The sequence below is a fragment of the Anabas testudineus genome, chromosome 1 (genome assembly GCF_900324465.2).
Source record: "Anabas testudineus chromosome 1, fAnaTes1.2, whole genome shotgun sequence".
NCBI lineage: Eukaryota > Metazoa > Chordata > Actinopteri > Anabantiformes > Anabantidae > Anabas > Anabas testudineus.
The window spans coordinates 21110019-21134725 of NC_046610.1; the positions used below are offsets into that span (position 1 = coordinate 21110019).

The 24707-nt window shown below is 42.1% G+C and overlaps 1 protein-coding gene across 1 annotated transcript; it reads left to right on the forward strand.

The window, feature by feature from the left end:
• The first annotated feature begins 82 nt into the window (after nucleotides 1-82).
• On the forward strand, nucleotides 83-24622 carry abcc6a (ATP-binding cassette, sub-family C (CFTR/MRP), member 6a). The gene is made up of 31 exons (XM_026360474.1): nucleotides 83-623; nucleotides 3658-3834; nucleotides 4000-4125; nucleotides 8235-8372; nucleotides 10915-11037; nucleotides 12153-12214; nucleotides 12353-12484; nucleotides 13317-13523; nucleotides 14841-15018; nucleotides 15255-15416; nucleotides 15511-15603; nucleotides 16160-16363; nucleotides 16794-16940; nucleotides 17056-17143; nucleotides 17710-17779; nucleotides 17869-17995; nucleotides 18093-18269; nucleotides 18361-18528; nucleotides 18764-18947; nucleotides 19073-19157; nucleotides 19255-19372; nucleotides 20010-20217; nucleotides 20315-20625; nucleotides 20926-21125; nucleotides 21316-21442; nucleotides 21689-21790; nucleotides 21897-22043; nucleotides 22160-22318; nucleotides 22489-22655; nucleotides 22835-23029; nucleotides 23270-24622. The coding sequence occupies exons 1-31, from the start codon at nucleotides 582-584 to the stop codon at nucleotides 23376-23378; spliced, it is 4533 nt and encodes a 1510-aa protein (XP_026216259.1). The 5' UTR covers nucleotides 83-581; the 3' UTR covers nucleotides 23379-24622.
• The last annotated feature ends 85 nt before the right edge of the window (nucleotides 24623-24707 follow it).

Genomic DNA, 24707 nt, shown 5'->3' on the forward strand with positions numbered 1-24707 from the left:
AGGAGGTAAGGGCCAGTGAGCGAAAGTAGGAGGAGTATGTCTGGGTGTGGGACTGTCGTCCCATAGAGGGGAGTAACTGTGGTGTTTTGATTGAAATCCAGCAGATGTGGGAGAGAAGAGAGGGGTGTGAGAGAGAGAGAGAGTGAGAGAGCGAGGGAGAAATATTTCCACCCACCCAACAAGTAGACACACTCATAAACAGCAGGCAGACAGAGTGAGAGTCAGTAAGACACAGGATCTCAGGGCAGCAGCAGCAGTTCAAACAGAGAGACAGACACAGAGTTTCACTGAGAGAAGATGTTTAATTAAAAGGGAGGAAAAGTCCCACAGACACACTCCAACACACACTAATAAATATAGAGCGTGCTGCCCAGACAGACAAGAAGGAACCGGCTTAATCCAAGAAATACCTAGAGCTAGACAGGAAAAATCGAATAAGGACACACATACTGTACTCCATCTCCCCCTACACACATACACGAGCCGGTGCTGGTGCTGAGTGTGTGTGCTACCCAGCGTGAGGAGAAGGGCTGTTCGACCCCAACAAGTGGAGCATCAGGGAGGAAGGAGCAAGAGAGTGGATGGACGCCTTCTGCAGACTCAGTGGTCTGGACCCTCTGTGGGTGAGTTTGTGATGTGCTCACTGACCCCAAACTCATACGCCTTTAGTGAGTGTGCATCTTTTTCTGCTCCTAATTACTACTTTTAAACAGTATCCCATTCACTTCTAGGGATTGAAAATAAAGTTCTTATGTTATATAGCTCATTTGTATGCTAACATGCTATTAGTAAGTAATCGGAATATTTATTTAAAGAGAAACTTAAGAGTATTACACTCCCTTTGCTCCCTTTGTCTTGTAATCCTTTCTATCTTTAGAATTGACATGACTCACTTATTAAAAGCATTAGCGATAGCCACATTTGCTTGCTGTCTTATATATTAGTTTTTAAATGCAGCGCTTATAACTGTACTACAAATAAGTGATCGGATTGGTAGTCAGCACTAAGTAGTATAATAAGAAAATTACCTGCATCCACTGACCTTCTCACTTTGATGCCTGGATGTGTGTGAGTGCATTAGTCTAATCTAAACCGAGTCTGAATGAGAGATCTCTCCATTGGTGCGTGTCAGAGTCACATATACCGTCAGTCTGATCTATGATTCAGCACAATACGATGCTGTAAAGTGAGACTGCGTCACACTGACTAAGCTGCTGTTGCTGGAAAAGGTTCTGAATGTTAACAAACCTCCAAATTTGCGCAACAGAAGAATGGCTGCAGTCCACCAATCCCCCAAAATTATTGGATGCAGTCAGTCCCGAATTTCCTCTTTTACCCCACGTCCTCTGTTTCTCAACATGCAAATATTTGCTTAGAAAGTGAAAGTACTGTATATTATCTCATGCAGGTATCGTTGCCAGAACTGTTCAAAGTACAGAATGTAATGTTCTCTGTTACAACCCATCACAGAGCATAGAGAGTGTTTTGACAGAAGTTTTTGTCTCGACTTGGCTGCAGTATCTTGAGTTATTAACTGTAATATTCAGCCTCTCACATACCTTTAGAATGGCTTCATTGCTGACTCGCTGGGCACAGCCTTACAGTCGAGATGGGAATAACATAAAGCTACTGTATAGTACGTAACCTGTTTCAAAAAGAGAGATATGTAGGTTTTCTTGTGGAGAGGTGCTGTCAGCGCTGCCACATGTGAAGTGTGACTCACAGAACGGCACTGCCAGCAATGCAGAGATATTCCCATCATTTTGAGAGAGGCTCACCCTTCTAACCAATCAGAGAGTCTCAGCAATGTTCTGCTGCTTGACTAGTAAATTTAGCAGCGTTCTTATGTATTGTAATTTCAGAGCAGGGAGAAGGAGGGCTGGGCAGAGCAGAGTGGATTGATTTCAAGTGTTGTGCTAAATTGCATATTGGCGCTTTAAGTACTCTGGCAAAATCCAACTCAACAGAGGTGACATAATCCAGAAACACGTGGCCTACAAGCTTTTGATGAGGGATTCTGAGAATTTGAAAGGAACCAATTTAGAAACTAACAGTGTGTTTAGTGTTTTTCCTACTCAAATGAAGTCATCCTATAATTTGAACAACAGGTCAAAGTCTGTGTGGAGCTGTCAAGAGAGTGATCTATAATCTCTAAAATTATTGTGTCATAAAGGCCACATACATGTAATAGGTGCATAATGCTGCTGTCACAACTGTTTTGTTCAAACCAATAGTGCAAGTTTTTTTTTAAGCATGTGATTTCCATCACAACAGGTTATTGGTCACTGAGCTGGTCTATCAAAGTGAGAGCGTGTAAAAAAAGACATAGTCAGCAGATTTGCAGTACGGCTAAAGTCCCCCATTTCACATCACTGTGTTTGTCAGGTAAAAATAGACACCTTGCAGCACCCAAGTCTTTGGCATCTGTTAGTTTACTGCAACTACTTCAGGCAATGGTGAGAAACAGGATAAGTAGAGAGCTGAAAGCACAAGAAAGAGCTTGGAGAGGGTTTGACAAGTGCTGTGTTCATCCGCCTGCCGTTGACCACAGGAGTCAGAAGGGTCTGTGAAATTAGCCTCCCACTCCCTGGCTTTCAAGACATTTATCACTTAAACTGATTTTGGTACATCGGTGCCCGGAGACCATCAGTACGCAGCATGTGCAACATTTCTTGTTTAGTACGTTATTATAAGCTATAATGACTTAGGTGAGAATACTACTTCAGTGGTCCTGTGACGAGGTAGGTACCAGCTTTGAGTTGAACTGAAACAGGTAACCCACAGTCAGACCATGATTCAGACTTTCTTTTGGCCCCAGAGGCAGTAGTGACTGATGCCGAACTGTTATTCATCAGTGCTTGTGCGGAGGGCACGCCACACCGAGCCGCGGCAGCCTCTGTCTGCGTGAAGTGCAGCTCACCTGCTGTGGTTCACCGGCAAGACTGTGTGTGGACAGTCGTTACAGAATAATCCTGCAGCGGCCATTAACTGTGGCCACTCTCCCTTATCCCAGCTGGGAGCCTACCAGGAAGGCCAGACTACTGCTCCGTGCTCGAAGCTTTAAACCACTTCCTGTGGTGACTCCGCAGGGCAGTCTCGTTAGCACAGCCAGACACCCTGCCCCTCATTAGACCAGTGAGGTGATAAACAAGGGAAGCAAGACAACAACAAGCCACTTAGCTGCTTCTGTTTCTTTCTGTTTTTTTTTATCATAGACATCCTATTCTGGTTCTGTTGCTGTTGTTATGTAATCTCAACTTTCTGGCAGTATTTGCCCAACACACCTCGTCTGCCTGGGCCTCCATTGTTTATAGGCTTCATTATTAGTATAATCCTTGACCTCATAGTTTAATGTGATGACAGCTTACACTGTCCTACTCAAATTAAAAAACAAGGCAGAGGCGTGTTCAGAAAAGTCCCAAACTGACTCAGCCTGTTGGCAAAAGAAAAAGGCTTGAGCACAGACACATTTTCTGTGGACTTGCTGTGGTTTTACTCTCCACTGGCTGATGGATGAAATGTTTGGATTCTCTGACCTTGGCCATCGCCACCTCTCACTGTAAGATGATGAACAAATTGTCACAGTTTGAGCTCAATTTCTGACTATATTTTTTCTTGATCTAAACTTTTGACCTTTTTCTTTTCTCTCTGTTGCAGGACTGGAACCGTACGTGGTACACAGCAAACCCTGACCTGACCCAGTGCTTCCAGAACACAGTGCTGGTGTGGGTTCCCTGTGTCTATCTGTGGTTGCTGGCCCCGTTCTATTGCCTTCACCTCTACTGCCATGACAGTGGACGCATTCACATGTCCTGCCTCTGCACTGCTAAAATGGTGAGACTGTCACACAGAATTTGGCCATTGTTCAAGATTTTTCCCTTAATTTAAAGATCCAAAAGACTCTCAACATTCCCAATATCAACAGAAATATTGTAATATGTGTGCATCCATAAAGTTTCTCTGATCAGTCTTAATTCATTAAGTTAATTTCCTTGTCAGGTGCTTGGTTTCCTGCTTGCCTCCTTTGGTTTTGTGGAGTTCTTCTACATCTTGCTGGAGAGGAGTCAGGAGATCCAGCAGCACATGGTCTTTCTACTCAGCCCCATCATACGCAGCATGACAGTGGTGAGTCCTCTGTTTGTTTATTTGTTTTTGTTTTTCTAACTAGATATTGTATATATTTGTTCATTAGGTTTCCTTTGGGTAAACATTACCCCTCTTCCCCTAACTTTGCATGGCACTTCATGCATAAGTAGCATGCTGCAAGGTAATGAACCTGTAAAAAAATCTTCAAAATGTATAGTCATGCGCAGAAAATACTGTAATACGTGCTGAATGTTTGCATTATAATGCAAAACTCTGCACAGTTGAAATGCTGCTACTGAAATCTGGTTATGTATTATTTTAAATAGTTAGCACACAGGGATGTAACCCTCAGTCTCTGTTTATAAGCAGCGAGATAGCTGTTCCTTACTTTAATCCTGATCAGCTTTTCACATGACTGTTAAGGAAGACTGTGCAAGCACAACATAACTTGAAAAGGATCTTAACAAGAAATCAGTCTATCTGGTCATTAAAAGCTCAATGTGTTCATGGTTTGTGTATGTAAAAGCAGAAACTATTAAGCAGTGTCACTAATTTGTTACTGATAATATGCATTCTGACAACTTTGCTGCGTCGTCCTTCTCTGGGTAACGGAGATGTTTTTGGGGAATATTTCAGCGTCCTGAATATATTCAGTGTCCTGCTGGCTCACGTGTCAATGTGCAAGCACATGAAAGAATATATATAGTGTTTGGAGAGTGTGTTGGCCAGACACAGAGGTGCAAAGATGCATAACCATGGATAGATTTATAGTACTGAGGGCAATGCAAATATCACAGTACCCTGTAAATCCAACCTCAGTTTGACCATCACTCATAAGAGTGCACAGAACTTGTAAAGACATCAATTACTATTTGATGTGGACCTTAGTGTACGCATGTGAAAAGTTCCTGTGCAATGAAATGTATAACTGTTGGGTGATTTTCCAGTGAAAGAGCGTATGTCTTGATGATTGGTTACATAACACAGTGTTTCAAATGTTCCTATAGACTAAATGCAGCTTCTATTCTTTTCCAAGTACAGCTTATACTATAGTGTTTGCTCATTGCAAATCAGATGCTCTGTGGTGACAGTGAAGTTTAAATGAATCTCTTCCAACTTTTCAGTTCATCTTTCAAAAAGGTGATTGCATGCTATTGTAGTCTATGGTAGACGTAATTACACAGAAAGATTCAGTCTTCATATGGGCTACAGGTGTGCTGCTGGAGGGGAAGTTAGAAGTCACTTTCTTCTTTGAGTGCCATTGTTCTGAGCAAAACTGTATTTAAGGTGTAACATGTTTAACTGTAATAAAAATGTAGGAAGAAAAGATAAAGGCTGAAACATTCATCAAAAAAACGAAACTGTGGCCAAAATCCATTGCATGCACACTGACTTGCTCATTGTCTGAGGTAAAATTATCAGGCTAAATGTTTAGTTCTCAATCAGTGAAAGACCTTTCTGAGATCTGAAATCTCTAAAAATGTCCAAGCATCTTGAATCGAACTGTAACGTCCCCTACTACTGTCCCCTTAACAAGAGTGACAAGTAGGGTGGGCCACAGAACGTTATTTGTAGAACATACGGTCTGGGGTGCAATTAGAGAAATGTTTTCAAGGTTGTGTTGATGGAAGTGGCCCTGAATTTTTCTCAAAACATCAATCCCACTCATTTTGAGGAGATTTTAAATGATGCTTTACTGATGACTGTGCACAAACAAAAGAGGAGTACAGCTCACGCCATGGGTGGTATGACAAAACAATAGTATAGAACACTATTTAGCCTGAGGAGGGGATTCCTAAGCATTACAATGCAGTAGAAGGGTGCTGAGCATAGATAGGGAGGTTTGCTGTGGTCCTTTGAGCCTCTAAAGCCAACCCACAGAGCTGTATACTGTCGCGTTACTCACAAAGCTTCCTGTCTCTGCAGCTGTATACAGGTCCTGCACAGTCTCCCTCTCTCCCAGTCAGACAGCCTTGCCCACCTGTGGTCTTTTCAGACTCCTGAGTAAATAGCAGCACGTGTTTGGGTAAAAATACACTGAGACGTTTCTTGTATCAGGGAATACATTGCAAAACTGAACGTTTATTTTGAGGATATCATTTATCACCCCAGGGGGCCAGACAATAAACATGTAATAAATCATATTAAGAGCATGTCACCAAACTTTAAATCCTGTTGCCAGGACTATCTTTATTAAAGGATATCATTTTCTAGATGATGACTGTAGCCACTCACCAATGCCCGCTCCCTGGGTACAGGCCAGGAACACTTAGCTGCTCTCACTAACTCTTTGGCAAAATTTAAATTCAAATGTAATGGAAGACTTTTGCCCACAAACAAAACATGTTCAATATTGATGAAAAGAACACACGTGACATTGACTATAATCAGCAATACCATGACGTAAAGCTCCTTTTCCTTCCCCAGCACTGCACACTTCCCATATAATTATATGGCCCGGTTTTGAATCAAAGCTGAGTGATGGACTTAGTTCCACCCACTGACTTGTACAAACAGACAAGCTGAGGGTTGCAGCAATATTACAAGTCAGAGTGGTAGGATGTGAGTAGGAGGGACCAGTCAGATGCTGACCCAAGGTCATTTACATCTTCCTTCACTGGATTGAAGTTGATGCAGCCTCAACCTCATCTGATCACAAGTACCAGCTCTTTGTACTACTAAATACTGCAGAGCCATTAGATGTAGTAGACATGCCATCAGAATCAGTGTAAGCAACACACTAAAGGAAGGCATAAGACCTTTCCCTAGAGTTGATCAAAATAATCCAGATGTAGTGTAAGACTTTAACCAAAATCTCATTTGGATGGACAGAATAGTGAAATTCCCTCCCAAAGTGCTAAAGTGCTGTTATATAATTTTAATATTAAAGCTGCAATATCAGTATTTTAATTGTTTTATTCAGTCTTTAATGTTTTTATTGCACCACTCTCATTGATTTTATTTGTTTCTGTAAAAAAAGGAGGCCACAGCTGTCAGAGAAAGAGCTATCATAAAGCCACTGTCATCTACCTTTCTATCAGTTAAAGAGATATTTTTGTCAGGTGGAGATGAAGACCAAAGCAGAGCTAAAGGGAGAGTGAATTTTATTAAATGAACTCTTCAATATTAGGGAGACCATGTGCTGTGAGAAATCAATTCATATCACCAGTTTCTGTAAAACGCTGCACAGTTACTAGTAACTAGAATACTTATTAGGATTAGGACTCTTAGGCACTTTCACCTCTTGGACATTCATGTGATTGGACTTTCCATGTTGTCCTTGTATTCACATCCCCTCTGCTGGTGTGCATTTGGTTCCAACTTCCCAAAGACATCCTAGTCAGTTGGGCAGGAGGCTCTAAATTCCACACAGGTAAGGGGCATGCCTGCCTGTGTTCTTCGATGGACTGGCAAGAATCAAGTCTTTACCGAAACCGAATGAACAAAAAATAAACTGGGCCCTACACCAAACAAACAGGAACTCTTGATGTTGTTTACATCAACCAGGACATATAAAGATATTCAGCCTCTTGGCCACCACACAGAAATGTGTACACATCTCCACGTACAAAACTTATATAATTACCTGACCGCTATAGTTTATAACAGGACAGTGCTGTGGCTCATCCCAGCGTAACCGATGCGGTGCTCATTATGAAACCCAAACTGCACTTTCTCCCCACTTGGTGATGAGCTGGCATGACAAAGTGACGTCTCACTTGGCCAACCACTCAATTATAGTGGATGTGTGACTTGTTTGAGGATGTACAGACATTCGTGACTGAATCAATTTTATTTTTGATAAAACGTGTTTATCGGGAAAGTGTATAATAACATAGAGCAATGTGTGTAAGGCATGCAGCATACTGGCCATGTGTCCTTTTTATAAGCATAAGTCAGCCCAATCACATCTGCACTAATGGCCAGGGAAATCCCAGAAAGTCCTTTCTCAAAATGTTGGCAGCTGCTACACGGGAGATCGTGTTTTATTTCCTCCAGCTGAATTAATATTTGAGTTGCACTGAATGGCAGCTTGGAAAGAAGATTTTCCCAGAGCAACTACATATTTTCTCTGGCTCCTGCAAAGTATGAACCACACTTGATTTCTTAAATTAATTATTTCTGTCGCTCTGTGTGTCTTTGTTTAGATTCTGGCCTTGTGCATCATCCAGTTGGAAAGAATACGAGGCTGTCGTTCTTCTGTTTTCCTCTTCCTGTTCTGGGTCTTGGCTGTTGTGTGTTCTCTGGTTCCTCTCAGAGCTAAGATCCAGTTGGCCATGGATGAGGTATGTACTCGGTCTAATAATTAATATGTAACTTCACCACAATACCATTTAATAGAAATATCATGACCATGTACAGGCTTATTCGCCAAAACCTCTCAACAATCCTCTTATGAAGTGAAGTGAGTGTGTTTGTCAGGTATGAACTCACTGAACCTAAAGTGTCAAAACACTGTGCAGGGATATCTAATCAGGTCTGCTCCTACCCAAAGTCTAGACAGAAGATTCCAGCAGCACAGCTTGAGATATACCCTGTGTCAGCAAAGAGTTTCTATTTCATCCCCCACTTTTAACCAAGGTAACCTAAAGTTAACCAAGTGTTGGAGGATGACACTGCCAATTCTGGTCAAGCCTGTGTGTGTTTAAGTTTTCGTTTTCTTCCTGTGTCTTCTGTCAGACACTGCAATCATTGTTGTATGGGGTAAGTTTCTATTTAGGCACACACAGCCATGGGGCAGTCACATTTGCATTTCTATAAAAACACACAAACACACACACACATCCATATTTCTGTTTTATCGTCCTCTGTGTGACATTCCCACACTGCTTGGAGGAGAGTAATGATGGCCCTGGGATAAATGCTGGTGAGACATGGCAGCTCAGGGTCAGACCAGAGGAACGCCAGCGCTGTGTTTATGAGCCTACACTGCTGTAAACACAGCCAGATGGAAATCTATGCATCCTCATATAATACGAGGCCATTTAGGATTTGGACACAGATGTTTTCATTTCATACAACCACACATGTGCATATAGAATACACACATAACCACCATGCAGTATATTTCTCCTCCACATACGTTTTGATGAGGCAAATTCACATGCCCAGTTGTTGTTCATAACGTCCCAATACCAGCCACATCTTCTCCTGCTAAAAGAGCACGGAAGAACCAACAGCTAGAAAAATGAACAAGTTGGTAACAAGGAGCAAAGATCACTTCCTGTCCCCTAAACCCAATAAAACAAGTGAAGTTATAAATGACTTTTTATTGGAGGTTTATAAAGTAACTCCTGTAAATATACTTGTTTTCAGCTAGATTAATACCACTCAAGATGTTATAAAGCTGTTACTCATGCTAAATAGCTTAATATGTTACAAAGAACTAGAATTTGGGGTCAAAAGCTAACTTCGCTCTGTCCAAAGGTAACAAAATTCACCTAAAAGCACCTGTTCAGCTCACTTATTAACACCACATATTAAACAACACATTTTTAGTGTACACAAAAATTAAGTTGAACTTCCACATTTGATCCCCACATTTGTTTCATTTTTTTTCCCATTCATCAAATATGAGCATCAACAAGTGACAATTTTGTAAAATAGTTGAACCATTTTTCCTGTATTTGACGGATGTTTATACAGTGTATACTGTGCGTTCGTGTTACAGTAGCCTATAGTTCGATGATATTTGGACTAGACCAAGTCCACTTTCTTTTTTTGCAGCAGGTTTTTGAAAAAGGTAAAAGGACAAAAATAATGCTGCAAAGCTCAGCCTGTGATTTCTGTGACAGCTCACATATGTATATGGTACTGACACAGTTTCTAAATATTTAGAAAGAAAGTGTCCAAATCCCGTTGCAGCAATGATGGCTCAAGTTGACGGAGTTCATGTTTGTGGATACTGTCCATTCTTAGCCACTTGACCTACATTTTTCTCACCCACTCTTCGACCATCCTGAACCTGTTTTTCACAGTGTGGCCAGATCCCTTTGGCCCCTTCATATCTCCTTTCTGGGCACAGCACCACACTTTTCAGAGAAAATCATTTTACTGTTTACCATGGCGCTGACATGCATACACATACTGCTGCACAACAGACCAGTTGTGGCAGTGGCGTTGACCCAGTAGTAAACAATGGCTCTGCCAAAACCCACAATTTCTGTATGTCAAGAATAACATGTGAGTCCTACATTTCACAAAAGCCTCTGAGTGGTTAATATCACAGCTGCTCCCTTGATTGAAAGTAAGGGTGCTGGTTTGAAAAACCACAGTCCCTATTTGCAGATAGGAGCGTGACTGAGAGGCAGCTTTAACTATTGCTTCATTTTGATATAAAGTCCACCATTAAAGACTTCTGGTTTTCACCCAGATTTAGCTTAAAGATCCAAAATACTCTTTACTGTGTCTGTGATCTCGGAATACAAACCATATCCTCTGCTATACAATGCGTAAGCGGGGGCAAAGCCGTATAATGAATTTAGTGTTGTTGTGAAACGGCACACAAAGCCACAGTGCAGATAATTGGCACGGTGTACCACAGGATGCTGTGTGATTTGTTGAGTGATGTTGAAAAACATGAAACAACCATAGCACATTTTGATCCTGTTGAAAACCTTATGTCTGGATGTAAGAACAATGTTATTTTTCTGTGGCTTGAGCTCAACCATCAAGCCAATGAAATCTGTCCCTGGTTTAAAATAAGGGGCAAATTTCAAAACATGTCTGGATTGGCGTAAAGCAAATAAACACAATATAGTCAGTTACAGCTACTAATATTCTGTAGTAGCTGTAGCTACTAATCCATGCTTTCTTCTTTATCCGTAGGGCATTGCCTCCGACATCGTACGATACCTTGCCTTCTTCTCCTACTTCTCAATCCAACTGGCCCAGCTGTTCCTTTGCTGTTTTGCTGACCAGCCTCCAGAGGGAAAAACAGTCTTGGAAAAGGTAGGCAGACGAGAATGTATCCCTCTTCCGTCAAAAACATCCACTCTGATTCAATACCCAGGATAGAATATGTCTAAGATGCTGTCTTGTGGTTTTCAACTTTTGTTGTCAAGACACTTCTCCCATTTGGAGGAAGTGATGTGACTCACATCCCTCTGTCCTTCCTCTCCCACACTCACTTCACCGCTTTGGCTCCTTAGTGTGAACGAGTGCATGTGTGTGTGTGTGTGTGTGTTTGACGTTGTTCTCGTGCATACCTTCAACACAACTCACTCACGACTCACTGTGTAACATCAAGACCTGTCGCTTAGAGCCTGTCACCACACAACAGCAAAACCATTACCACACACAGATCTCACTAGCCCACCAAACCTGAGCCGGGGGAGGAGGGGGTGGGGGGGTCTTTTCAAGCTCAAAACAGCAAGCAGTTGCAGGACAGATGACAGGTGAATGAAAATGACTTTGTAATCAATCAAACAGACTTGTGATGTAATAGTCCCCCTGGTGATAAACAAAATAGCAGGAAAAGTCCCTAACTTGGCCAGTGGTGAGGAGGCTGAGGGTGCAGAAGCCGCAGTCTGGCGTGGCGGACACACCCATTGGTCGGTCCTTGGTGTGTCCTGCTCTTCTTTCTCCACCTCCTCCTCCTTCCCTGCTCCAAGCTATGGTTAGAGTTACTCACAGGAAGAGAGGAAGTGAGGGGATGAAGAGCAAGAGTGCTGGTAAGCAAGAGAGTAAACACCCTGTGGAGGGGTTGGCAGGGAAGAGTGATGCCATAAAGTATGCATGAGAAGACGCTGTGTGTCTACATGTATCCGCTTGCTGGACAGTTTTGATGACGCATTTGCTGCTCTGTCTGCTCCAGACCTCAAAACGTCATCTCCATCCCGCGCTGAACACTGAACTCTATTTAGTCTTTCATGTGGGAGTTTGTGGCCTCTGCACTCCGCAGTGGACCACCTGACAATGCACAGTGCTGTTACACTAACCGTCCCAAACGCACCCCTCACTCACAAGTGCAGCATTCTGCGAGGCTGAGTATTTCTCGAAAGCCTCGAGGCGCTGAGAGATTTACTGCGAAAACAACAGTGAATCTGGTCTTTAATCTGTTGCAGAATCCCTGTCCCGTGAAAGATGCTTCTTTCCTGTCAAAGATTCTCTTCTGGTGGTTCACTGGGTAAGATGGTTCTTCAAAACCCACTAATTTTTAGGCTTCGGCTGACTCACTGCAGCAACAGTTTTTACTTGTTTACCATAATATGTGTGTTTTGTTGACGATCGCGTGCGTGAATCATCTCCACGCTCCCTTTTTCAGGCTTGTTGTGAAAGGCTATCGCACCCCACTGGCAGCAGAGGACCTGTGGACCCTGAGAGAGGAAGACACGTCAAATAAGATCATCTCTGAGCTGCAAGAGGACTGGACGGCCGAATGTGCCAAACTGCAAAAGTGAGAATTGGGAATCAAAGAAAGAAGTTTCCATATACCGATTTTAATTACCTAGTATGGAGTAAGCCTTCCTGAATTATTAACACAGTCTTTCAAGTCTCAGATTTTTTATTCACCCTGATTACTTCATAACCCTCAATGACATCATCAGGGTTATGTTTATGGACAGACGCTCCTTCCAGACCAACAGAAGATTTACACAGCCGTTTCCTCAGGCTAGGATAGTACTTCTCGTGAGGAGTAAACTGAGCTTTATGTGTAAAATCATGTGCAGGACATGCACATCTTGTCTTTCATGTTTCCCTTAACTCGTATCATGGTTTGCTGTTTTGACACAGGCCTGTGATCCACCATGCAGCACTTACTGCTGTCTTAGTCTAACAGCCAAACATTCAATCCCATTTTATTGCAGTGTGGTAAAACGTCAACATGGTGCTGGCTGCGTTTATGACCCGAGCAGAGCAGGACTTAGTCATGATTGCGGTAAATTGAAATTCAGGATGTCTCATCACCAGAAGCGTTCGGGGCCAAAAATAGGTCCAAAAAAAGTCATTTGAGGACATTCAGTCCATAATTTTAAGTAAGAGTCCTGTGTCATTATCAAGGCTTGTTAACATAATCCAGTGCTTTAAAAGTCTGTTATTAAGTCAAATAATTATATCAACGAATAATGCTGCTGGAGAATTCTTGAGTCTTGATTTGATTCGATTTCTTTCCAGTCTGGTATAAATGAAATACTTAAAAGGAGCCAGGATTATGTTTGGTCATCTCTGACACAGATGTCTTGCCTTTAACTGTGTGTGTGTGTGTGTGTGTTTCATCCCTCTGGCAGGCAGGAGAAGGCCTTGGCATCGGGTGCGGCCCTGGGGAGCAGACTGCCAGACCAAGCTCAGCTCCTCAGGAAGCTGCAGAAGGAGCAGAGCTCTGGATTCTTCCTGTTCAGAACACTGGTGCGCAAGTTCGGTCCATACTTCCTGACCGGGACCCTGTGTATCATATTCCACGATGCTTTCATGTTCGCCATCCCCCAGGTGCTTAGGTAAGACTTAAAGGAGGAGTGCACCTAAGCCTATATCTGCTCTCTACATGAGTGCAGTCTGTGGCGTGACTTGACAGTGTTTGGAAATATTAGCTGTATCCCAACCCAGTTTCATAAGGCTCGGGGGTATTTGGTTTGTGGTGCTGACAGCTCCCAAAAAAATAACACTTCTGTTTTAATGACAGTGCACAAATGTTTTATGCTGAATGTTTAGCATAAAGATAGAAATCAGGCGGTCGTGCATTGATAGCAAGTAGTCAATAAAAGTTCTCATAAGAATGCTACTATTTCAAGAAAGTGTGTCATTATATTTAGAAAGAAATGTTGTTGTTGAGTTTTTCTCATGTAACTTTTTCAGTGCTCGGAGTACCACAAACCAAATGGCAGCGAGTGCACTGTATTAAGGAAAGCTTCAGCCACTATTTCCAAACCTCAGCTCAGACTGAAATTACCTGGATGGACAGCAATCCAGTTTAAAGTAAAAAAAACTTTTATTGTGTTTTCTGTGGTCAGCGCTGTCCACTTCAGTTTGGAGATTTGACTGAAAAGATGATGTTTTCCTGGGGTGATAAGTTAGAGAAACGAGTTTTGGAGCTTGTGGCAAGACGAAAATACCTCAGTCCAGATACAGAGATATTGCTGTATAAACAACTGGTTTGTTATCACCTCAGAAATCATCTTACCATTGTCCTGGTTCCAATTACGTATTTGTGACACCTTCAGCCAAACAAAAACAGAGGCTGGCAGCAGTGCCATACCATTCCACTAGCCAGACTGGAATGTTGTTGATTCACAGATCTGATCAGTGGAAGTGTTAATTACGGTCGTGGAGCTGTGAGCAACAAAAGTAGATGAAACCGCAGCCGTCTGTGCTCCAGTATGGAGGACAAGCATGGAGGGAGAGAGAGGCTCTAAATGGCAGAAATGCAAGTCGCACCACAATAAGGGAGCCGCTGGCCAAGTGTGAGGGCAGCCCGGCCACAGGCTGAGCACTGTTGTGTAACCCGAGTTACTTTGTGTGGACCAGTCAGCCAGCAGCCACAGCAGCGCTCAAGGCCGTCGGTTTAAAGCGCACAATGACAGTCAAATAATATCAGGCTGAATGTAAAAAAAAAAAACACATTAACAATGTGTTGACAGGATAAAATTCTGCTCGTGTCTGCTGTGATTTGATTCATTCACTACTTCCCACAGAAAACCATACACAGAAATAGGATTTTGATACAATGCAGTCATGACCCTTAGCAGTCAAAGAGTTCAAGCAAACAAATGAATGAAATGATCCTGTATTCATCTTCTACTTCACACCTTCCACAGTCTACTTCTGGGCTTCATGAGAGACGAAGACGCCCCGCTGTGGAAGGGCTACTTCTATGCCACTCTCATGTTCCTGCTGTCCTGTCTCCAGTCTCTGTTCAACCATCAGTACATGTACACTTGCTTCACAGTGGGAATGAGGGTGAAGACCGCTGTTATGGGCTTGGTTTACAGAAAGGTGGGTAAATCTGTATCCAACGACATGTAGTTGCCACCCTATAGACACAACATAAATTACACCTTAAGTGGCAAAAAACGAAAGCACCTTCCAGACTGGAAAACAGTACATAACGTATGATTAACAGCTTTTACCTAAGATGAATGATTGTCTGAAATCTTTATAAGAGTATAAAATTATATTGTACACAGTGCACTGAGGGCTAAATGTGTCTGTCTGTTTTATTGTCAATCCAGTCTTTGGTGATAAACAGTGCTGCCAGGAGGACTTGCACTGTTGGTGAGATTGTGAATCTGGTTTCAGCAGACACGCAGAAGCTCATGGACTTTGTGGTATACTTCAATGCTGTCTGGCTGGCTCCAATTGAGATTGTTCTGTGTCTCTTCTTTCTCTGGCAGGTATGTCGAAATGTATTTTCACAATGCACAAATATAAAGGTGTATAATTTGAGTGAAAAGTCCTTAACACAGTTTTATCCTGTCATTTCTTTAGCACCTTGGACCATCAGCTTTGGCAGGAATCACCACAGTCATCCTCATTTTCCCCCTCAACGGGATCATCGCAAAGAAAAGAAGCAAGCTGCAGGTAAAAGCTGTTACAGGAATCCTTCGCACTTTCACTCGGCTGCAGTCCTGACATCTGGCATGTTAGGTCAGGGATGCCACAGCTGGTTTAGATAGTGGCTGAGAAGCTGTGTGGGTGTTTGGCCTGGATGGTACATTCTCTCTTGTCCTTTTGATGTCTGACCCATATAACTTGTTTGAAGAACAATGACAGGAAAGGGTGGGCAGTAGGAGGACATCATTTTTCATTTCGTTGGAAAAACAACAGACAGTTCTGTACATTTGGATGCCAATTTAATCAAATTTAGGTTTGAATGCAGTGACCACATTCCTGGCTCTTTGTTGTTTCCTTCTCATAAAAATCAGTAAAATGTAACAAGCAATAAATTCTTACTGAATTAAACAAGTTCTGTGATGTTCAGGAAAACTACTACAGCTATAACAAGCGCAGACGATGTTCACAAATGAACATATTGCTTTTGTCTTGTAATTGTCTTTCCACCGTGCCCCTGTTTCAGCTTAGGGTGAGTTATATTTTACCAACACATGTCTTCTTCTGCTTTCTGTCTGGTCAACAGGAGATCCAAATGAAGTTCATGGACGGCCGCATCAGACTGATGAACGAGATCCTGAATGGAATAAAGATCTTAAAGTTTTATGCTTGGGAGAAGGCCTTCCTGGAACAGGTTTTGGGATACAGAGAAAAAGAGCTCAAGGCCCTGAAGAAGTCTCAGATCCTTTACTCCATCTCTATTGCATCCTTTAACTCCTCTTCTTTCCTGGTAAGAGCTCTAAACTGAAAGAGTTCTTACTACAGAAACTAACTCCCAACACATTAGATTATTACAGTCATCCAAGGTGTGATGATTGAACGTCTGTGCATTATAACTGCGTGTAACAAATTGCAGCCTAGTCTATTCAGTTGGTGCTGAGAAAACAGAGAATAAATATGATTTGATAGGCCTATATTTGTTTTAAAGATTTATGTTTTCCTCAGCACCAAATGGGCTGAGTGCCACAGACAGGGTGGCTAAGTCAGAAGTATTGAGAGACAGGCTAAATGCATCGTTGTTGATTCTCGTCTTTTCATGGGCTATATTGACAATTAAAGAAATTTAAAATAACACCAGTCTCATCCTTTAAATTGTGCCTCTAAATATCACCTATCACACAAAACTCCGCCTGTTAACTTCTTTTTTTTTTCTCCCTTAGATTGCCTTTGCCATGTTTGGTGTCTATGTGATGCAGGATGACAGGAACGTCCTGGATGCACAAAAGGTTTTCGTCTCAATGGCGCTGATCAACATCCTGAAGACCCCACTCAGTCAGCTTCCATTTGCAATAAGCACAACCATGCAGGTAGGTGATGTTTACACGCCCGTGATACTTTCTATCTTTTGCCTGATGAGGAATGTTCTTCATGGTTCAATATGATGGACAGGGGTCACTTAACTATTCACTGACTCTGTTTCAGGCTGTGGTTTCACTGAAACGCCTGGGGAAGTACCTGTGCTCAGAAGAACTCAAAGTGGACAATGTCTCAAAGACTCCACTGGGCTCTGGTAAGAGCCCCACCCAAGTATACACTGAATGAACGAACTACTATATTGCACTACTATTGCATTTAAAGAAATCCACAATTTGGTTCCCATACTGCCTGAAATCATAGGCTGTCACGATCAATATAAGTAGCCCACAAAATTTAGTTGTTTATATCTGTGGGGTACCACAGCCTTGTATGGATCATGTGCACTGTCACTTCCTGGGTCCCAGGGTGGCTGGTAGACAGGGTAATTATAGGATATTCCCATTTAGCGGTTGAACGTAAATCACAGCATGAGTTCAGACATATAATGATTCATAGAGAAATGAAAAAAAAAAAACTGCACTCCTCTGTCTGTAATCTGTCAACACTTCCTATGTCAGCTTGTGAAAAAGCAACAGCTCTGTAATTTGTATGATTAAGCAAATTCAGTTGTAATTATGCCCAGACTGCACTGTGACGGGAAACTTCAAAGGAGGCTTTTGTTTTGAAAGTCTGTATGCTGCTCGAGTTGAAAGAACATGTCTTGTCTTCAGTGTTTATGCTGCTTTTGTTCATTTTACACAGATCTTTCTTTTTGTTTAGATGGAGAGGACGTGGTGATAGAAAACGGCACTTTCGGCTGGTCTGCAGAGGGCCCTCCATGTCTTAAAAGGTATAAATTAGAAGAAACAACTAGAAAAGTACTAACTCTACAACAAAATGTGGAGTGACTCACAGGATAATTCACTTCTTTGTTGACAGGATCAACGTGCGTGTGCCACGAGGTTCCCTTGTTGCCGTGGTCGGACATGTGGGCAGTGGAAAGTCGTCTTTGTTGTCCGCCATGCTCGGTGAGACGGAGAAAAGAAGTGGTTGTGTCACTGTCAAGGTATTGAATTTATGTTTCATATGCAATGTCCAATTATAGTTGGTGGATTTAGCTTAATAAATATTTACAGTCTCTTGTCTGACATCTGTTTTCACAGGGCTCTGTGGCGTACGTACCCCAGCAGGCCTGGATCCAGAACGCCACAGTTCAAGACAACATCCTATTCGGCAGGGAGAAGCTGAAAACATGGTACCACCGAGTTCTAGAGGCCTGTGCCCTCCTGCCTGACCTGGACATACTTCCTGCTGGAGATGCTACAGAAATTGGAGAGAAGGTATGGGAACTGTTATGAAACAAACTGCATGAAATTATTTTTTGTCATCATGAGTCATGTCCTCAATTTTCTAATAATCTTGTCCATGCAGGGACTGAACCTCTCAGGTGGACAGAAGCAGAGAGTGAGCCTGGCCAGAGCTGTCTACCGGAAGGCTGATGTATACTTGCTGGATGATCCGCTGTCTGCTGTTGATGCACACGTGGGCCAACACATCTTTGACAAAGTCTTCGGACCTAAAGGAGTCCTTAGAGACAAGGTGATATGTGCAACAAAACCTGCAAGGTGTTAATTTGGCTTCTTAAATTCAGCTGCAAAGAGCCAAAACGTAATTTTACTACAGCTGAACCACTTACATGCACACAACCTGAGCTATTGTTATCATAATATAGAAACCACCACTTTGCTGACACTTTTATTTTAAGAAAGCCTCCATTTAGTGTTGGATTGTGCTTACAATTCTATTTTTCGGACTTGTGTGGCTTGCTATACAGACCCGCATCCTGGTAACCCATGGGATGAGCTTCCTGCCGCAGGCTGACCTCATTCTCGTCCTGGTAGATGGAGAAATCACAGAGAGCGGCTCCTACCAGGAGCTTCTCGGTCGCCATGGCGCCTTTGCTGACTTTATCCACACCTTCGCCAATACGGAGCGAAAAGAGAGCGCAATACAGAGAGGTGAACACACACTGCAGCAATAAATAAAGCAAGACATTTCTTAAAAATAAAGACTACTTATATGTAAGACACATCACTCTAAAAAGTAATAATCACTTGACCATTAACATGTTACTTTCTTGTAGCTGGTTCCAGGAGATCCAACGCTCGTCTTAGCATGGTCGACTTCATGCCATTTTCCAGAGACCTGTCACAGGAGCAGCTCATTGGGTGTGTAAAATAAACATGTGAACTATCCCAACCTTCACAAAGATTTTTCTTTTATGAAACTAACTTTTGGAATATTTGGCCTCCTCATATTCTCCAGGGGTGACACCACTAATACCAACCTACAAAATATGGAGCCTGTGACTGAAGCAGACCAAGAACAGGTACCAGAGGACTTGGGCAAGCTGACTGAAGTAGACAAAGCCAACACTGGAAGGGTAAGTCGGAAAATGGCTTTTGATTTAATTTCTGATTGTGTGAACTTGTTTGGCTCTGAAACTATTAACAAATACCTTATTAAAGCTGCTATGATCATTATGTTTTTATTAACATGAGTGAAATGAATACGTGTTTGTCAAATGGCTCATTCACTTTGGTGGAATTATCACCCGACTCTACAGTCCCTCTAAGCTCTACAGAACTTTATGGCTTCCTTTAGTCCATTGTTTTGGTTTTCCGAGTGGCCACTTTAATGTTATGGTTTACTCTCACAACTCTTATTGTGTTGTTTTTGGCTGCAGCAGGTTGCTATTTTCAGAGAAAACACCAGTCTATACGACTGGCTCAGCATCAAACAGCAAACAAAGTGAAGAATTAGCTGGTCTGCTGGCTGGTTTACTGTAGCAGCGAAAAAGCCAGATATTAAGTCTGGATATCTTTACCAGACACTGGTAAAGATGAAAATAGAAAGAATATTTGGATTTATCCGGTGACCAGAAACACACTATCAAATGAATGACACGCTGTGTCTGATGTTGATACAGGCAATGTTTGCTAACAACTTCACCATGTGACACAAAGATAAAGCAACGTCTCTAATTCCTTGAGCTTGATTTTTGGGTTTTTCTAAAACAGGTGAGGTTGGCGATGTACAAGAAGTACTTCAAGACCATCGGCTTGGCCATCATCATTCCCATCGTCTTCCTGTATGCCTTTCAGCAGGGCGCCTCACTAGCCTACAACTACTGGCTCAGCATGTGGGCCGATGATCCCATTGTAAATGGCACTCAGATAGATACAGACCTGAAGCTGACTGTGTTCGGGGCTCTGGGCTTTGTACAAGGTCTGTTTAATAAAATTCTGATGGACAAATGCACAGTTCACATTGTTCTTTTACTGTTGGACTATGGTTGGATCACACATCTCTTCTTTCTGTTCAGGTATTGCTATCTTTGGTACAACTGTTGCCATCTCCATCTGCGGCATCATCGCCTCTCGCCAATTGCACATGGACCTGTTGATGAACGTGCTACGCTCTCCAATGTCCTTCTTTGAGTGCACGCCCAGTGGCAACCTACTTAACCGCTTTGCAAAAGAAATTGACGCTATCGACTGCATGGTGCCCGATGGTTTGAAAATGATGCTGAGCTACGTCTTTAAACTCATGGAGGTCTGCATCATAGTGCTGATGGCAACACCTTTTGCAGCCGTGATCATCCTTCCTCTGGCTTTTCTTTATGCCTTTGTCCAGGTACATCTCTCCTATCCAACATTTAAACTCTCCACTGATGACTTTGATCTTTATTTTTTTCTTTGACAGCATTATGTGAAAGTTGGCCTAGCAGGAGCTGGGTTTCATTACTGTATGTTATTGGAAAGCTCGAGGCTCCAAAAACAACTCTGCTGATTTTGCCATTCACTTGTATTTTGTTCCCAATCTGCTGACATACATTTTACACACATTCACTATGAATTATGGGAAAGCCCTGAGCGATCCCTGTGGGTTTCACGCATTAATGCTGGTGTTTTACTTTTCCACTGTGGGCTACAGAGTTTCTATGTCGCCACATCCTGTCAGCTGCGCAGGCTGGAAGCTGTGAGTCGATCTCCCATCTACACACACTTCAATGAAACGGTGCAGGGCGCCAGCGTCATTCGGGCCTTTGGGGAGCAGTCCAGGTTCATTCTGCAGGCCAATGACAGGGTCGACTTCAATCAAACCTCCTACTTCCCACGATTTGTTGCCACCCGGTGAGATATGTTAAGATTATAATGTACATTAGATTTGGTTTTAGATGAACTTACTCAGTTAACAGTTTGTGAGGCGTAATGATCCAGAACCAAGATTTATATGGTTAAACAAAATTACATGTGGCTTTAGTGATGAGGGCACATTTTGGAACTTGCCAGCCCACAACTAAATCAAATATTGCATCCACAGTTGGCTGGCAGTCAATCTGGAGTTTGTTGGTAATGGTGTGGTCTTAGCCGCTGCCATTCTCTCTGTGATGGGAAAAAGCACACTGAGCCCAGGCATCGTTGGTTTGGCAGTGTCACACTCCCTCCAGGTAAGAAGATCTACTGTACCCCAGTACACATGCAAACATTCTCATGCAGTAGCACTGACAGTGTCCCAATACCCAGCCTATTACTTCTGAGTCATTTTCATACACCACACACCACTGTAGGAATTCATTTGATTTGAAGATTTAACTGGAAAATGTCCACAAAGGCACCACTTTGCTGATTAGCAGATTCATTTTCAGTGCAGGAAATACTCTTTGATTAAAGCCTCTTTGACTTGGATATTTCAGGTGACTGGAATCTTGAGTTGGATTGTGAGATCCTGGACCGATGTAGAAAACAACATTGTTTCTGTGGAAAGAGTCAATGAGTATGCTGATACTGCCAAAGAGGTCAGTGTTCCCACCATACACACACTGTCACTGCTTTCAACACTAAATTTAACACCTAACAGGAGGAAGACTTTTCCTACTCACCCTTTATTATTGTCTCATTCAGGCTAGTTGGAGTGTAGATGGCAGCTCCTTGCCCTTGGCCTGGCCCCAGAAAGGCACTATAGAGTTCATGGATTACGGGCTGCAGTACCGCAAAGGCCTTGAGTTGGCTCTGAAAGGCATTACCCTGCATATTAACGAAAGAGAGAAGGTAATTTATTTTGTGTGATATAAAAAGTTTCAGTCGCCCTAACATTGGATCACTGGAGTTATTTAAATTGTAGTAAAACGACATCTATAAATTATGAGTAAAATCGTTCTTTTCAGGTTGGAATTGTGGGAAGAACGGGAGCAGGAAAGTCTTCGCTGGCTCTGGGAATCTTCAGGATCTTAGAGGCAGCAAAGGGAAAGATATTTATAGATGGGGTCAACATCGCAGACATTGGACTCCATGACCTCAGATCACGCATTACTATTATTCCTCAGGTATGGCATGAGTAATAACAGAAATTGAGCCCTGGGTCATTACAATACATTTTTATAACAGTTGCAATCTGTATCGGGTGTAAGATAAGCCATTTCAATTTGAAATGTCTGTTATATGTTCACAATATGGATAGTTTGGCAAAGAGTAACAATTCCATCCTCTCTTTCAGGATCCTGTGCTGTTTTCAGGCTCCCTCCGGATGAACCTTGACCCCTTTGACACCTACACAGATGAGGAGGTGTGGAATTCATTGGAGCTAGCTCACCTCAAAACCTTTGTCTCCAACCTTCCTGACAAACTCAACCATGAATGCTCAGAGGGAGGTGAAAACCTCAGGTACATAAGGAGATTGATATGACATGTTGCAATGCAGATACACCACAAGCCATTGTTCTGGCTAGTCAGTCACAAATCAATTGTTATAAAGATATCCAAATAAAGCTGTGGGATACAAACAGTCCTTGTCTAATATGAGATTCTGCCTTTCTCTCTCCCACTTTCTTTTTTCTGTGTAGTCTGGGTCAGCGCCAGCTTGTGTGCCTGGCCAGGGCTTTGTTAAGGAAAACCAAGATCCTGGTTTTGGATGAGGCAACAGCTGCTGTGGACCTGGAGACAGACACACTCATCCAGTCAACAATTCGCACACAGTTCGAAGATTGCACTGTCCTGACCATCGCTCACCGCCTTAACACTATCATGGACTACACTAGGTGAGTTACAGTCCACTACACTGTCAATTTAGTCAAATAACAGAAAGGTAATCAATGACATCAAGCCATTTATCACCTCAATTTACATTTATCTGCTGCAATCTGTTTCATGTTTTGCTTCTGGAAAACTGTAAAATATATAATTAAAAATAAATGATAATCTCTGACATAGTTCATTCTTACTTTTGCAGTTGTGCTTAATTACTGTTATTAATGTAATTAATGTTTTCTGCTTCACAGAGTGATTGTCATGGACAGAGGCCACATTTCTGAGATGGACTCTCCAGCCAACCTCATCACACAACGGGGACAGTTTTACCGAATGTGCCGAGAAGCTAGGTTGGTGTAGGTCTCTGCCAGGCCTGGTAGCATGGAGCTAGTGACCTGGCATTCAGACGTGGCACCCTTTTTGTGTGGCTCCGTAACACACATTAAATCGCGCCATTCAAAGGTTTCTGGCAGCTCAAAATGCTTCTCCACGAGGGCATTGTTGATGAATCTCAAGAGCAGCTGCTGACACAGCCCCTACAGTATTGGTTGCTTTTTAACACACAGAGAAATGTTGTCTCAAGTCAGGCAAAGACATTGTTCACCTCAGATGTTGAACATTCAGAATAAAGCTACAGCGAATAGCTGAGAGTCTCCAAACTATAAATATTGTACATAGAATAGTGAAGTCTGTTTAGTCCAGGAATGGATTATGAAAGACTGGAATGAAAGAGTACCACAAATCTAAGGATTCTTATTCTCTTTTTAAATGAGAGATACATTATTTTTGTAGTTTTTGTAAGTGTGATAAGAACATGACATATTTTTTCATGTTGTCTCAGGCTTAAAGATTGATGTTTACGTATTTCTTGCCTTGTATACTAAAATAAGAGTCAATTTTGTAGTTCTACATTGATCTTATTGCCCCAGAAACTGGGACAGGAAATATTCTGACACACTAACCTTGATATGCCTGGCAAACGCAGGGGAAGTCTGAGCTTGAAAGAGCCAATTTGGAGTTTTTATATGTCAGGGAAAAAGAAGAAAACATTGAAGTGAGCCAAGACATTAGCAATCGTCCAACTATGCTGTGGCTGTTGTCTATTTCTGTCAAAGTAAACACATAAAAATAACTCAATAGAAACCTTTCGGGTCAGATTTAACCTGACGCCGGTAGTGAAAACCACCATGAATGAAGAGAATGTCTCTACAAAACAATTGTGATAGATGTCTGTGATTGTCTCTCTGCCTTCTCCACACTAACTCAGGCCATACACATATGTGCATAGTTGAAAGAAAAGCAGTGCTGTTTTTTTGGTGCTGACATGACAGACTGTATATAGTCCACATTGAACCTTAGTCTTGATTGAAAGAAAGAACCGTATGAACTTTTTAAAGAGCAGAGGCATTTACTGTTTTTGTCTTACTGGTTTAGACAATATATTCTAAAGAGAAACCCTATAGTTTATTTATGTCACTTGACAAAATGTATTAGGTGTCCTTAAAATTCTGAGGATTGTATTGTATTTATACTTTTTTATAACAAGCTTGTTCATTTTTCACTGACCATTTACTGTTAATGTACTGTCTTGTACCATACATCATGCTGGATAATAAAGTTTATTTGAATCTACTTTATGGTTATGCTTGTACTTAATTCTGTTTAAGCAATAAATAGGCTAAAGATAAA